The 13,918-nt window shown below is 43.5% G+C and overlaps 1 protein-coding gene across 3 annotated transcripts; it reads left to right on the forward strand.

Annotated features, from left to right (window-relative positions):
- Nucleotides 1-465: 465 nt before the first annotated feature.
- LOC138204651 (inhibitor of nuclear factor kappa-B kinase subunit alpha-like) lies at nt 466-12,148 on the forward strand. 3 transcript variants are annotated; one of them, XM_069160030.1, is made up of 22 exons: nt 466-593; nt 1,031-1,173; nt 1,782-1,876; nt 2,166-2,283; nt 2,649-2,718; nt 2,832-2,920; nt 3,013-3,102; nt 3,588-3,712; nt 4,041-4,148; nt 4,276-4,411; nt 4,746-4,940; nt 5,385-5,487; nt 5,605-5,728; nt 6,677-6,828; nt 6,944-7,005; nt 7,103-7,212; nt 8,144-8,193; nt 8,301-8,406; nt 8,542-8,689; nt 9,202-9,338; nt 9,906-10,005; nt 11,722-12,148. In XM_069160030.1, the coding sequence occupies exons 2-22, from the start codon at nt 1,069-1,071 to the stop codon at nt 11,764-11,766; spliced, it is 2,268 nt and encodes a 755-aa protein (XP_069016131.1). In that variant the 5' UTR covers nt 466-593; nt 1,031-1,068; the 3' UTR covers nt 11,767-12,148. The 3 variants fall into 3 exon arrangements, with proteins under 3 accessions (XP_069016131.1, XP_069016130.1, XP_069016129.1); XM_069160029.1 differs by having other exon boundaries at nt 467-620; nt 10,690-12,148; XM_069160028.1 differs by having other exon boundaries at nt 467-593; nt 10,690-12,148.
- Nucleotides 12,149-13,918: the final 1,770 nt, after the last annotated feature.

The following is a 13,918-nucleotide window of genomic DNA, read 5'->3' on the forward strand; positions in this document are numbered from 1 at the left end:
AAAAGTACAGTTCGTTGTTCTCTTTTTGCACCTCCTCTCATTTCAGGGGGAGTTTATTAAATAAATGTAATTTAAATTAAGAAAGAAAAGCGGTTTGTTTTTTCTACTTCTGGCTCCTCCTGATTTTTGTTGTTGTTTTTCTTTCTTAAAAGCTACACATTCCCGTGTTAGTATATATATATATATATATATATATATATATATATATATATATATGTTAGTTAAGATAAGACTAAAGTTTATTATATTTATTATTATTATTATTTGTTAGTCTTAGTCTACAGTTCCGCGTCGTACTTTGAACGCGGCAGGTGTTCGTGGTGTTCTTGAACGCACCACAGCCGGGGTTCGTGGTGACGTACGTGTGGGAAAGTACACACACACACACACACAGAGACACAGAGATACACACACACACACACACACACACAGAGCTACACACACACACACACAGAGACACAGAGATACACACACACACACACACACACACACACGGAGAGTCGCGGTGCTGCGTTGACCCGAAAAACAACAAGACAGCAAGACGCACGTTTCTACCGAACACCGGCCCATGACACGTCCGTAGAAAACCCGAAGTAAGTGACCGGAACCGAACCGCCGAAGTAAGTGACCGGAACCGACCCGAACCGAACCGAACCGCCGTCGAAGACTTCGTTTCCTAAAGCCAGAGAGCTTCGGCGGCTCCGTCTACTTCCCGGGCCGCCGTCGCTAGGCTAACTGTTAGCCGATACGAAAGCAGTTGTTTGTGTTGTTGTTGTTGTTGTTTTCCTTCTTCCTGCTATCCTGAGTTAAACACACGAACACGAGTCCGTTGTTCCGCATCACCACTAATCAGGACGTTGAAAACATTCCGTCGTGTTAATTTGAGGCTGACATGAGCGGCTCCAGGATGTAGCCTGGACCCGGTGTTTGACAGCTTTGTGCTACATGCTAAAGAGCAGCAGCCCACCTGGAAATGAATAAATAATAACTCGCTTCTGGGTTGTTGTTGTTGTTGTTTTTGTGTGTGGAGGTTTTCGTCTCCACTTTGGTCCAGCTCGCTGCTCTACGATGGAGACACCTCCCTTCAGGCAGAACCAGAACTGCGGGGACTGGGAGCTGAAGGAGCGGCTGGGCATGGGGGGCTTTGCCCATGTTTACCTCTACCAGCATCACGTGAGTCAACGAGGAAGTCACAACAATAACAATAACAATAACAATAAACTGGATCTGGACGTCAGCTTTCAGACAGGAAATACAGCTCCAAGTGATTACATGCAAACAGAAATAAAGGAACATTTACAAACATGGAAAAGAAAAGAGACGCATGAGAACAGATCATTTAACTTCATACTATTCTTTGTTTATTTGTATATAATGTGCATTTTTACTTTTTTTTTTTATATTTCATATTTTTTTTACTGCCTCTATTTTTTATTCTGTCATTTTTACGACAATTAAACAGAGTTAAAATATAAAATAAGCAATATGCATTTTAAGAGCTTCAAGAGTAAAAAAATAAACATGTTGACCTCTCCTGTTGTTATGTGAGCGCACGGCAGTTCAGTTCAAAAAACACCGGGGATCCGACTGTCTCAAATATTGGTCTTTTTACAACATTTTAGGGTTAAAAACAGCCTAACTGGTGCATAAAGTTCCTGCTAATTAACTGTCTAGACTGACACTTCAAGAAGAAACCGCTCGTAAAAAAAACATGTGCGAACACACGGCGATGATTCTTGGGTACGTTTGTAGAATAATATGATATCTGTTTGTTTTTGTAGGAAACAAATGAAAAACTAGCGGTGAAAATGTGCCGTCTCGAGCTGACGGCGAGGAACAAGGACCGGTGGAGCAGAGAAATCCAGATCATGAAGAAGTCTGTACTTATTTTATCCCCTTTTTCGTTGTTGTTGTTGTTGTTGTTGTTGTTCCCAGATTGATTTTATTTTAAGACACACTGCAGTGGGATCATAATCACAACGCGTCTACACAGTCGCTGATCGTTATCACTTATTTAAAGACGCCTGCAGATACTGTCACAGTGTTATGAAGGAACTAAAACAGAGGATGACTGTGCAGAATCTGTCGGGGTGATTAAAAAGTAACGCGGTAACTCCTCTTCCTCTTCCTCCTCCTCCTCCTCCTCCTCCTCCTCCTCCTTTCAGGTTAAATCATATCAATGTTGTGACGGCCCAAGATGTCCCAGAGGAAATGATGCACATAGCTTTAAATGATCTTCCACTGCTGGCCATGGAGTACTGCTCCAAGGGAGACCTGAGGAAGGTGAGCTTCTTTCAGATGAACTTTTATTTAAACTCGGGTGAAATTACAGGAAATGTCAGTAAACGTCCATAAATCCTGTTTAGAAATCATAGAAAACAAAAGAAGTGGCCCGGGAATCCTTCTATTTTAACGTTTGCTTGGGTGTTAAATTGGTCCAGCGGTCGTCGTTCAGGTTTGTGTGAGTACGTCTCAAACAGCAGCTCCTGATAGGTAACCCGGCACATTTTAAACAGCACCGGTTTCACAAGATATTAACAAACACGGGCTGAAACGGGGCTCGAAGGAGAGCAGAGGCACCGACCTGTCAGCCTCCTGACGACGTTAATATTTTGAACTTCTTGGCTTCTTTCTGTTTCCGGCTTCAGGTGATGAGTAAACCTGAGAACTGCTGCGGCCTGAAAGAGAGCGAAGTGCTTTCGCTGCTCAACGATGTCGGTACGTCTTCCCCGTCCTCTCTGTCCTCCCCGTCCTCTCCGTCCTCTCCGTCCTCTCCTCCGCTCAGACTTTGTTCTTTTTAGCGCCTCATCGCTGATTTAAATCTTCTGCAGGATCTGGGATCCAGTACCTGCATGAAAACAAGATCATCCACAGAGACCTGAAGCCGGAAAACATCGTGCTGCAGGACATCAACGGGAAGGTGAGCGGCTGCATGTCGCGGTCTGCTGCTTCTTCTTCTTCTGTTTGAGCTTTAATAAACCGTGCTGCATTCATTTATTTATTATTCCACAGCTGGTTCATAAAATCATTGACCTGGGTTATGCTAAAGATCTGGACCAGGGCAGCCTGTGCACCTCCTTCGTCGGCACGCTGCAGTATCTGGTAAACAAATCATTTTTTATTTTTACCCTCACACGCACAGAGATCGATGTGGCACAAACATTATGTCACCGTATTTCAGGTTTGTTTGTTTTTTTGACCGAAAAAATATTTTATTATTGAACATTTCAATTGAAGCACAATAAGTGTTAGAGTTTTATAAAAGTCACACTTTTTACATCTCACTAGTTTCTTGTACGTCTGCTTTTCTGTAATCAAACCTCGTCCACACTGTCGAAGTCGCTCTTCTGTTTTTTTTGGGGCTGTTTGTGAATCACAAACACAACGTACGTATGATGTCATTATTTCAACACATGTATATCATGTGAAATATTTGTCCAGTATTTCCAGACTTCCACTTATTCTAATTACATGTTTTCGTTCTGCCTCTGTGAGATTTGTAGAAACACTTAAATTAAAAAGTGTTTATGGTCAAATGAAGTTGTTTAAACGCGTGATGTTAAAACGCAGCATCGGTTCCTCCGCAGGCGCCCGAGCTGTTCGAGAACAAGCCGTACACGGTCACCGTGGACTACTGGAGCTTCGGCACCATGATATTTGAATGCAGCTGTGGTTTCCGTCCGTTCCTGCATAACCTGCAGCCCGTGCAGTGGTGAGTCGTCGTCTGGTGGATGAATTATGTATTCAAGACTTCAGTTTGCTAATAAATCTTAAATAAAAGGCACCTTGAACGACCTCATCGTTGTGCAGCAGCAGACTGAGACATTTGTGAGGTTTTTTATTTGAATATTCAGCATGAGGTTACGAGGATACCGTTAATTCTGAATCCCAAATGCACTTTTATGAACATCTGTTACATTCAAGCTTAAAGCACTCTCATGAATCTGTCCGTATATCACAGGAGAGAGTTTTTATTTCTGCCGTCCGGCGAGACGTTGGTCCAGATGATCCTTTTAGATTCGGTCTCCTCTCGTCCACAGGGCCAGCAAAGTGAGGAATAAAGGTCCAAAAGACATCATGGCTGTGGAGGAGCTGAACGGAGAAGTCCGCTTCTCCACACATCTTCCGTATCCCAACAACCTGAGCAGGTCCGGACCCGGTGACCCCGAAGTCCCGTTAAACAAACACTCTTCTACAAACTTTAAACAGGATTCATTTATTCTTATTTGTGAAATTTCTTTCTTTAATCACATCTTGAATTCTTCCGCCGTGCAGGACGCTGCTGGAGCCGATGGAGGCGCTGCTGCAGCTGATGTTGAAGTGGGATCCGGTCCAGAGAGGCGGCAGGACGAACCCCGACACCAGGAGGCCGCAGTGCTTCGAGGTGCTCGAGCAGATTCTGAGCATGAAGGTGAGCCGTCGATCTGGAGACCAGGAAGTAAAACCTGGAAGTGACGGAGCTGCTCCACAAAGAGAAACAGGAGATCTGTCTCAAGCCTTCGGCGGCTCTGAATTCTCCACCCTCTGATTTTTTGTTTTTGTTTTTGTTTTCACTTTCATCCTGACTAAAAATTCAACTTGCAAGTAACTCATATTTTTTAAGATGCTACACAACTAGAAAACAAAACAAAACAGAAGAACAGAGAATCTTTGCTGTGATATTAAAAATAATGACATATCCTTGACCCTGGTTGTACCGAGCGCCGCGGTGACCGATGGTTTACGGGTCTGCTGACTCTCTCCAGGTGGTCCACATCCTGAACATGACCACGGCTCAGGTCCACTCCTTCCAGCTGACCCCGGACGAGAGCCTCCACAGTCTGCAGAAGCGCATCGAGGCCGAGACCCGGATCGAGGTGGTGAACCAGGAGCTGCTGCAGGAGACCGGCGTGTCGCTGGACCCCAGGAAGGCCGCCGCGCAGTGCGTCCTGGACGGAGTGGTACGTCCCGACTTCACCGCCGATCGTTACGGACCTCAAAAACTCCCGGCAGAGAGTTTCCTTTCTATGTCGAATGATTGTTCTGCAGAACTCTAAATTCATCCTTCATCTCACATACGCCCTCACAGACCTGCAGCTTTCAGTATTTTCATGAACTGCTGAGTTAAAACCTCCATCGGGGGGAGAGAGTGGAGGGGAGGGGGGCGTTTCCGTGGTGACCAAGGGGGTTAAGATGCAGACCGTGTATTGGAGCCAGGCCGGGCATCTTTATCGTCCCTCATCTTGCCCTCCGTTTATAAAAAAACAAACACGTGAAACAGACCTGAACGCTGCAGAAATAAATCTGCCTGCGACGGCATCGTGACTCACGCGTGTCGAGAGGCTTCGACTCTCCCGGCGAGGAGAGATATTTCACAGCGGTTTGTTTTCTTTCCTCCCGTGTAGAGAGGGTGGGACAGCTACATCGTCTACCTGTTCGACAAGAGCATCACCAAGTACTCGGGTCCCTTCAGCGCCAGGCGGCTGCCGGAGAAAGTCAACACTATCGGTGAGTTGGTTTCTACGTCGCTCTGGATTCACAACGATCTATCGATCTCGAACGCCGCCGACCGAGCTGCACCTCCTCCGCTCTGAGATTGTCACGGCTGACGTGTTACATTCGCAGTGCAAGAGGCGAAGACGCAGCTGCCGCTGGTGGTGCTGAAGAAGGTCTGGGGCGAAGCGGTGAGCTACATCTGCGGCCTGAAAGACGACTACAGCCGACTTTTCCAAGGACAGAGAGCGGCCATGTGAGTTTGTATGAACAAACTTAAACGAGCAAAAACAAAACAGAACTTTGTTTAGTTTTTGTGGTTAGTTGTCAATTAAATCCATTAAAATGCCTCCTTCATTAATTTGGAAATGATGTGGAGCTCAAGTCGGTCCAGATTTTTGGAGGTTTGGCTTTTGCTGTATTTTATATTTCATCAACGATTCGCTCCCTCAACGTGCACCTCCACCAGGCCGAGTACATCGCAGCCCCTGAATGAATATTAATATCCTGCTTCCACACCATTAAGCAGCACAGTGGATTTAATGGCCACAGAATATTAGTACAGTTATGCTGAAGACATTTTTCTGAGCAGGAAATCGCTGAGGCAGGATTTTGTTTGCTCCCTGTGAGGCTGCAGTATGTAGAAAAACATACAGTAAATACAGCCATCCAGCTGGAAATAAGGTCACAGGGTGCTCTTCTGTATAAGATATGCAGGATATGGAAGTTATGCAAGTTCACAGAGTCCGAATCATCTCTATGAAAATAGTTTTTTTTTCTTTTATCCTGTCTGCCTGAAGCTCGGTTATAAAACGTTTCTGCAGGTTGTCCAGAGATTTTATGTTCAAACTAGACGTAGGATTGTTTCTACGGTGGATTTTGCTGCATGTTTGTGGAGCTTCACTCGACCAACCTGTTGCAAACTCTCACTGCTGCCACTACAGGTGTTTTTGTCCCTTTTAATGCAGATAAATTGTTCTTAATTTGAAGTCCCTGGAAATGTTGGTTGATTTTGCATTAATTATTGAGATTTCCTGGAGCAGCTGAGTGTTTCCCAGCTGGGAGAGAAACTCTGCACACTGTGGTTCCTTGTCACTGTTAACTCTGTTCAGCCACGCAGAGTGAACGGCTGCTTCAGGTGCTCTAACATGGCTCATCACCCGTCTCCTTCCTCCTCCTCCTCCTCCTCCTCCTCCTCCTCCAGGCTCAGTCTCCTCCGCTACAACACCAACCTGACCAGATGTAAAAACAGCATGTTCGGCTTCTCGCAGCAGCTCAAAGCCAAGCTGGACTTCTTCAAGAGCAGCATCCAGTACGACCTGGAGAAATACAGCGATCAGATGCACTACGGCATCTGTGAGTGTTCACCGGCAGCTCGCCGTCGCCACGTCGTAACCAAACCGCTTCTTTACAGCACTGAGAAAAGATGACGGTTGTTTTTGACGAGTCGTCTTTGTGTTTGTCTCAAAAGCCTCTGAAAAGATGCTGAAAGCCTGGCAGGAGAACGAGGAGAGAGCTGCAGCTTTTGCGCAGGTAACACCTGTTTTCTGTAACCTGTAACTGTTTCATCGGTGTGAACTCCTCCTCGCTGTGACCGGCCGTCGCGTGTGGTTCTCTGTTTGTCCTGCAGGTGGCGGAGGTGAGCCATTTGGACGACGAGATCATGGCTCTGCACTCGGAGATAGTGGAGCTTCAGAGGAGCCCCTACGCCCGTCGCCAAGGAGACAAGATGGAGCAGCTGTGAGTGTTCATTTTACAGTGACGGCCGACATAGTTTTAATCCGATATATTGTTAATCTTGATATATTTCAAGTGTTGCTGGAGCCTAACGCGTCTTTGGTTGTTTACTTTAGATAAACAAATGATTTTAGATGCTTTTGAGAGTCAAAAACTAATTTTTGAATAGTTGTGAAAATATTTTAAAAAATTGTATTAGTCTATGCAACTATTGTCCTTCCTGTTTTTACCAGCAGCTCATTGTAATGCGTCACATAATGCTCCTAAAGAGCTGTCTGCTAGCTGCCTTTATAAATAGTCGATTAATAATCAAACCGTTCCAACGCACATCTTCACAGTAAACGCTCTGTTCACCACATCATGCTGACTCATCACAGTGAGTGACAGAAATATCATATCACAGAGCAAAGGACGTACAGTCACAACGTTTTCAAACAAATCTGACGCTGATCTACAAATCGATCAGTCAATCACTTACAGATCCATCAGCCCACCGGGGTCGAATATGAATCTGGTTGTAGATCTTCAGCCCACCGGGGTCGAATATGAATCTGGTTGTAGATCTTCAGCCCACCGGGGTCGAATATGAATCTGGTTGTAGATCTTCAGCCCACCGGGGTCACCTCGGTGTCATGACTGTTTTATTATCCTGCAACTATTCGGTGCATCAGGTTTGTAGAAAGTTTCCCCACATCGTTGTGCTTCGTCTCACCTTCAGCAAACGCTGGGAGTTGTTGTTGTTGTTGTTGTTGTTGTTGCTCTGGATTGAAAGTGCGAGATTTAAAGGGACGTTTGTTGAAGGACAAACAGACGGTCCTCTGTGCTGCTGTTCGAAGGCGGCAGCGTCTTTTTTTTTTAAACATCAAATATGAATCTGCCGTTTGTAAGAAAACTTCCAGAGGTCAGTTTTGTAACCGTTTTCTATTCATCACAGGGAGGAGAAAGCGATCGAGCTCTACAAGCAGCTGAAGATGAAATGCAAAAGTAAGATTATTTTTCATTGGTGAAACGGGTTTACCCTCCCTCAGAAATCCAAATTTCTTAAAACCGAAGTGTGCGTTCAGTCGTTCATGTGACGTCGCTTCTCTCAGTTCCCGACTCGGACGTGAGCAGCGACAGCTCGGAGATGGTGAAGGCCATCATCCAGACGGTCCAGAACCAGGACAAGGTCCTCAAAGACCTGTACACACACCTCAGGTGGGAGTCCAGTCCACAAGTTTTACTTTAATAGGAAGTTATTTGCAAATGTCAACTCTTTAAGTTTACTTTAAACTCCCCGTTGCTTTTCTTAATTCTGCCTCGTTCATATAAAATGTACATTTTGGCCAACAGTAAGATCCTGATCAGCAAACAGAAGATTATTGACTTGTTTCCACGAATCGAGAAAACTCTGGAGAGCATCAAGGACGCCGACAACACGGTGATGCAGATGCAGATCAAGAGGCAGAAAGAGTTCTGGCATTTACTGAAGATCGCCTGTGTAAGTTGTTCTCTGCTGTCAGACAAGTCATTTAGGATTGTCTTTGTTTTTATTTTTGTTTTTTTTCTTCCACATGGATGTATATAGTCTGTAGTATGATGAACAATATCAATGAGATTCTCACTGAGTGTTTCCTGCTTTGTTTTAATCATCATGTGATTGAACATTATTTCCATCATCTGCTCCTCTGTGGCTCATTTTCTTCATTAATCGATTCATTGTTTGATCTGTAAATATTCTGTCCACGATCATACAAGACGAAAGGAAAAACAGGAGCCTGGTAATGTTTGGCTTTTTTTTTTATGTACAAAAAAAAAAAATCAATTCACCAAAATAGTTGCTGACTCGCTCTGTTTCATCTTGCCGTCAGTTCCTCTGGTCCATATTTGCTCCCCAGATGTGTCTACCTTAAAAACAAACATGTAAAAACGCCGCCTGTGTGGATGTTGTCGGAGACGGACGGCGTGTTTTCTTGCTGCTGAATGAACCTCTACGATGTTTCTGTCTTTCAGGCTCAGAACTCGTCTCGTAACTCGATGGCAGCGAGTCCCGACTCGTCCAACCTGCTGCAGGTTTCTCAGTGGACGCAGTCAGCGCAGCCTGTGAGCTCCCCGCATCCCCTCACCTCGCTGCCCGGGCCCAACGACAGGTAACTCACCCACCCACTCACCCACCCACTCACTCACCCACTCACTCACTCACTCACTCACTCACTCACTCACCCACTCACTCACTCACTCACTCACTCACTCACTCACTCACTCACTCACTCACTCACTCACTCATTCACTCACTCACTCACTCACTCACCCACTCACTCACTCACCCACTCACTCACTCACTCACTCATTCACTCACTCACTCACTCACTCACTCACTCCCTCCGTCATCGAGTGCAGGTCAAGAGAGTGTTTTCAAAGTGAAACCATAAATAGAGGGAAGTCTGGACCTTCATTTGTCAACTCCAGGACATTATTAAAGGAAATCAAGATTTAACATTGTTAAAATGTCTGTGTGGTTAATTTTATGCTCATATTTTACTATTAGTGTCTTTATAGATCCATCAAACATTTTATTCTTGGAAAATAAAAAGCTTCTAAATATATTTTATTTTGTCCTTGGGGGTTTTCTTTTCTGTCTTCGGTACTATAATAAACTCATTGTACATACGAAGGAGGTCTGAATGGTGTCTTCTGTGTGTCCGTGTGTCCTTCAGTGACGCTGCCCCACGACTGCTGCAGGAGAACCAGAAATACCTCAGTCAGCTGACCAGCCTGATGCAGGAGGCGGCGGACGACCAGACCAAGAGCATCGTGGTGAGTTCACCGCTTTTAATCTGGAATCAGTTCAAAACAAAGTTCGTCATAGAGTCTGAATTATCGAAGAAAGTTTCCTTTTGAAAAACCTAGAAAGAGTTATGAGTGTCAGATATAAGTTGCCTCTGACATCAGTGTAGTTCTAAGGATGGTGGATTATCTATATTAAATATTAAGGGTATTTTTTTATTATCTAGAAACAACATTAAAGGTGAGTTCAGGCCACAGAGTCTCTTTTTGGATCATTTTAATATAAAAACAACTAAACAATCGCAAAGAAAACCACCAGTTCACACTGACTGTGTGGTTTGCACACAAACTGTAAAATAACATAATTTATAACTAAACAAACAAAAATTTATAAAAGTATCTCGTTTTCGGAGTCGCGTTTGTTTTCAGTTCAGCGACGAAAACAAACGCATAAAATACCATTTTGTCTTTTATTTTGAAAAAGTTAAAACATTAAAAAGGAGCCTCCAGAGTTCACTTCACAACATATCATTTATTATGGTTATTAGATACAGTTTATTATCATGGTTATACAGTGAAGAGCTGTATACGGGAAGCCCTTTAAAAATTCAAGAGCAGGTTTCTCTGAAAAGAAAATAGAAAAAGGGTTTTTTCTTTAAAAAAAAAAATGTCTTCTGGTGTCATTTCTTAACTCCTCGGTTTTCCTCTTTCAAGGACCAAGACTGGAGCTGGACAAAATACGAAACTTTAACCACAAAATTAAAAAAGCGAAACGCGTGAAGCCGCGTTGTGTGTCGTCCTGCCCCCCCCCCCTCCCCCCTCCTCCTCCTCATCCCCCTTTCCACCCCCCTGCTTGAGTAACACTAAAAGGACTGTGAGCTGTACTGCGCAGCAGGGTGGCGTCACACGTTGTACAGTTGTACATGGACTCGGGACATTCTCCTAAAAAAAACTAAAAAAAAACAACAACAACAAAAATGCTTTCCTGATCTTCTTTGAAAAAAAAAAAAAAAAAAAAAGAACAAAAAGAGGGAGTTCACACATGCTCGGTGTCTGTCTCCTCCCGCGCTGGGAAACCTTTGATTAATACCCTTTTCTTTTCTTTTTTATGACCAAACATTAAAAAGCTGTGTCTCTACTACTTCTTCTTCCTTCACGCTGCACAATATTCATCATAAAAACTCATTTCTACTGTCGGACTGGAGGATCACACGGGAGGATATCACACTGAAACATGGGAGCACGGAAAGCACAGGAAATGGTGGAGGGTGGGGGGAGGGAGGGGCGAGGAAATGACAATTAAGCAAACAGCACTTTGATACTCCCATGTTTCCTCTCTGTGAAGATGAAACAGGATTTGCAGCCGTTCCCGTCGCTTATTATCGATTTGATATATTTTATTATCAACATGTGGAGGGTTCAAGTCCACGTTGGCATGTTTGTTTATCATCAGTCGTGTCTTCTGTCACGAGAGATCATGTTTCTAAACTGTCTATACTGTACATGTCTTTTTGATTATCACAGAGATATATATATAACGGGGTTGTTTTTTTAGTTTTTTTGTTGTCTCATTAATGTTCACCTGTTATTTCAGTGGAGGGTTCGTGATGCGTTCAGGTACCGCAGAGTTGAAACGGTTCGTTGAGTTTTGCAAAAATGTTAAAAAAAGCGATTTAGAAATTGTGTTAAAGAAAACTGAAGGGCATCAAAATAAAAGCTTCTTTTTTTTTTTTTTTTTTTTTTCAGTCGGTGCCATTAAATGAATGCAGAAGGAGCGGATATGAAGTTTAAAAAGCTCGGGTAATGAAAATGTGATTTTTGCACATCGTGTTTTTTTATTTTCATTTTTAAGTTTAAAAACTTTTCGGCTATATCTTAATTTTTCCCCGTTGTTTCCGCTCCATCAGTCAATCAAGAGAAATGAAATTAGTTCCTGAGAGCCAAACACAGAAACGAACCTCCTTCCTCGTATTTATGAAGTCGAAGTGCAATGGCAGAAATTATTATGTTTTTTGTATTTAAGTAACTCGATTCGTCGGTTTTCTTTCCATCTTGAGTTTTGTTTCCATCTGATGGTTTAACTTTGTTCTCTGAGTGTTTAATTTTTAGGAACTTCATCGTGTGAAGATCAAATGTTTTCCTGGTAATAAAAGAATAAATGACTTTGGCACGACTCTCGTGTTGACGACTCTGTTTTCACGTCACTGTTTCCAGAGATCAGATCTGATCTGTGCGTCCGGGTGGGAATCTGCTCTGGTTGCCATAGTAACGACACTACTCCGGACAGGAATGGACATAATTTCATCACCCTTCATTTTGATTTGTTCATATACCACGTGGTCTGTTTTTTTTTTTTTTTTTTTTTTTATGACTGTTCAGAGAGGAAGTTCGGTCCAGACACAGCGAGCGTGACCAACCTTAGCGTGTTTCCTGTGACGGCGTCATGTGACAGACACGTCAAAAATCGCAGAGACGGCAAAAAGGAAAGACTTGAAATCTGATCTGAGCAGTCAGAGCTGCATTAGTTGGCTCGGGATCTGAGTATCTCAGGATCTGAGTATCTCAGGATCTGAGTATCTGAGGATCTGAGTATCTCAGGATCTGAGTATCTGAGGATCTGAGTATCTGAGGATCTGAGTATCTCAGGATCTGAGTATCTGAGGATCTGAGTATCTCAGGATCTGAGTATCTCAGGATCTGAGTATCTGAGGATCTGAGTATCTCAGGATCTGAGTATCTCAGGATCTGAGTATCTGAGGATCTGAGTATCTCAGGATCTGAAGATCTCAGGATCTCAGGATCTGAGGATCTCAGGATCGTACTGAAACCGATTTGTAAACATCAGATCTCGTTATTTTCAGATTTCAATCCGATACTCACATAAATCAGATTTCAATAGTTTTTTGTTTTATTTTTTTTAAAGCCAGATGTTGATAAAGAAAATCTTGTCAGGAGATCTTTGTTTTCAGCGTGTGAAGAAATCTCTGAACACTTCCTAAATGGACAGATACATACACACACACACACACACACACACACACACACACACACACACACACACACACATACATTGAATCAATACTTTTCTGACTCCTTACTTCACTCTCAGACTTTTTGAACTTGAAGTTTGGACGTTGCAGCAGCACAGCTGTGATTCCTCGTGCATCGGCCTTTGTTTCCCAGACTTGCTTCATGTCCCTCAGTGAGGAAGAGGAGGAGGAGGAGGAGGAGGAGGAAGATAGATCGCACGTGTTTGTGCTGAAATTTGAACTTCTTGCCAGTAATGTTGGAGGTATTCATGCGGTTGTTTCAGGATTAACTTTGTGCAGTTGATTTGCAGCAGTTTCTCTTGAACTGTTTGGATTATTGAACCAATTTAATGAAGCAACATCGATCAATATCTGAGCTGCTTTAAATTGTGTCTATAAATGTTTGAAGCTTGAAGAGGTGAAAGTATCATTGAAGAATGAAATCCTTTTTAGATTTAACTTGTCTCATGTTGGCAAACAACCATCAGCGTTTCTTGGTTTTCCATTTTTCACACATTAAAACCATCTTTAAAAACACGAGAAGCATCTCGCATTGTTCGAGTTGAATCCCGAACAAAAGGAAGGAAGAGTCCCGGCGTGGACGCCTCGCTGGAGTTCCTGTACTTGTGAACATTTTCGTCCGTTTTTTATTTATTTTCTCACAGGATTTCATGACGAGTGAGTTTGATGAAACTCCTGCTGCGCTCCTCGGTTCCAGTGAGGCTTTTTAAATCTGAGATGATCGGAGTTGTTCAGCCGTCCCTCAGAGTGATTAATAGTGAATCACAGCCGTGCAGATTGTCTGCTTCTCGACGTCCTCCCGTCTCCTGACCTGGTTTAAGTGGTTTAACTGTTGGACGGAGTGTCAGGAAGTGATTCGTCACGACTGCTTTATGCATGAAGAGTCAGCTCGG

The sequence above is a fragment of the Embiotoca jacksoni genome, unplaced genomic scaffold (genome assembly GCF_022577435.1).
Source record: "Embiotoca jacksoni isolate LCO1_2020_lvr unplaced genomic scaffold, fEmbJac1.0.p SCAF_26, whole genome shotgun sequence".
NCBI lineage: Eukaryota > Metazoa > Chordata > Actinopteri > Embiotocidae > Embiotoca > Embiotoca jacksoni.

What these genes read in the sequence shown, in the direction of transcription:
- LOC138204651 (XM_069160029.1), top strand. Translation starts at nt 1,069, where the DNA reads ATGGAGACACCTCCCTTCAGGCAGAACCAGAACTGCGGGGACTGGGAG. An exon ending in TATCCCAACAACCTGAGCAG is followed by an intron (nt 4,149 to 4,275) that starts GTCCGGACCCGG and finishes TCCGCCGTGCAG; the next exon opens with GACGCTGCTGGAGCCGATGG. An exon ending in GGAGAAAGTCAACACTATCG is followed by an intron (nt 5,488 to 5,604) that starts GTGAGTTGGTTT and finishes TTACATTCGCAG; the next exon opens with TGCAAGAGGCGAAGACGCAG.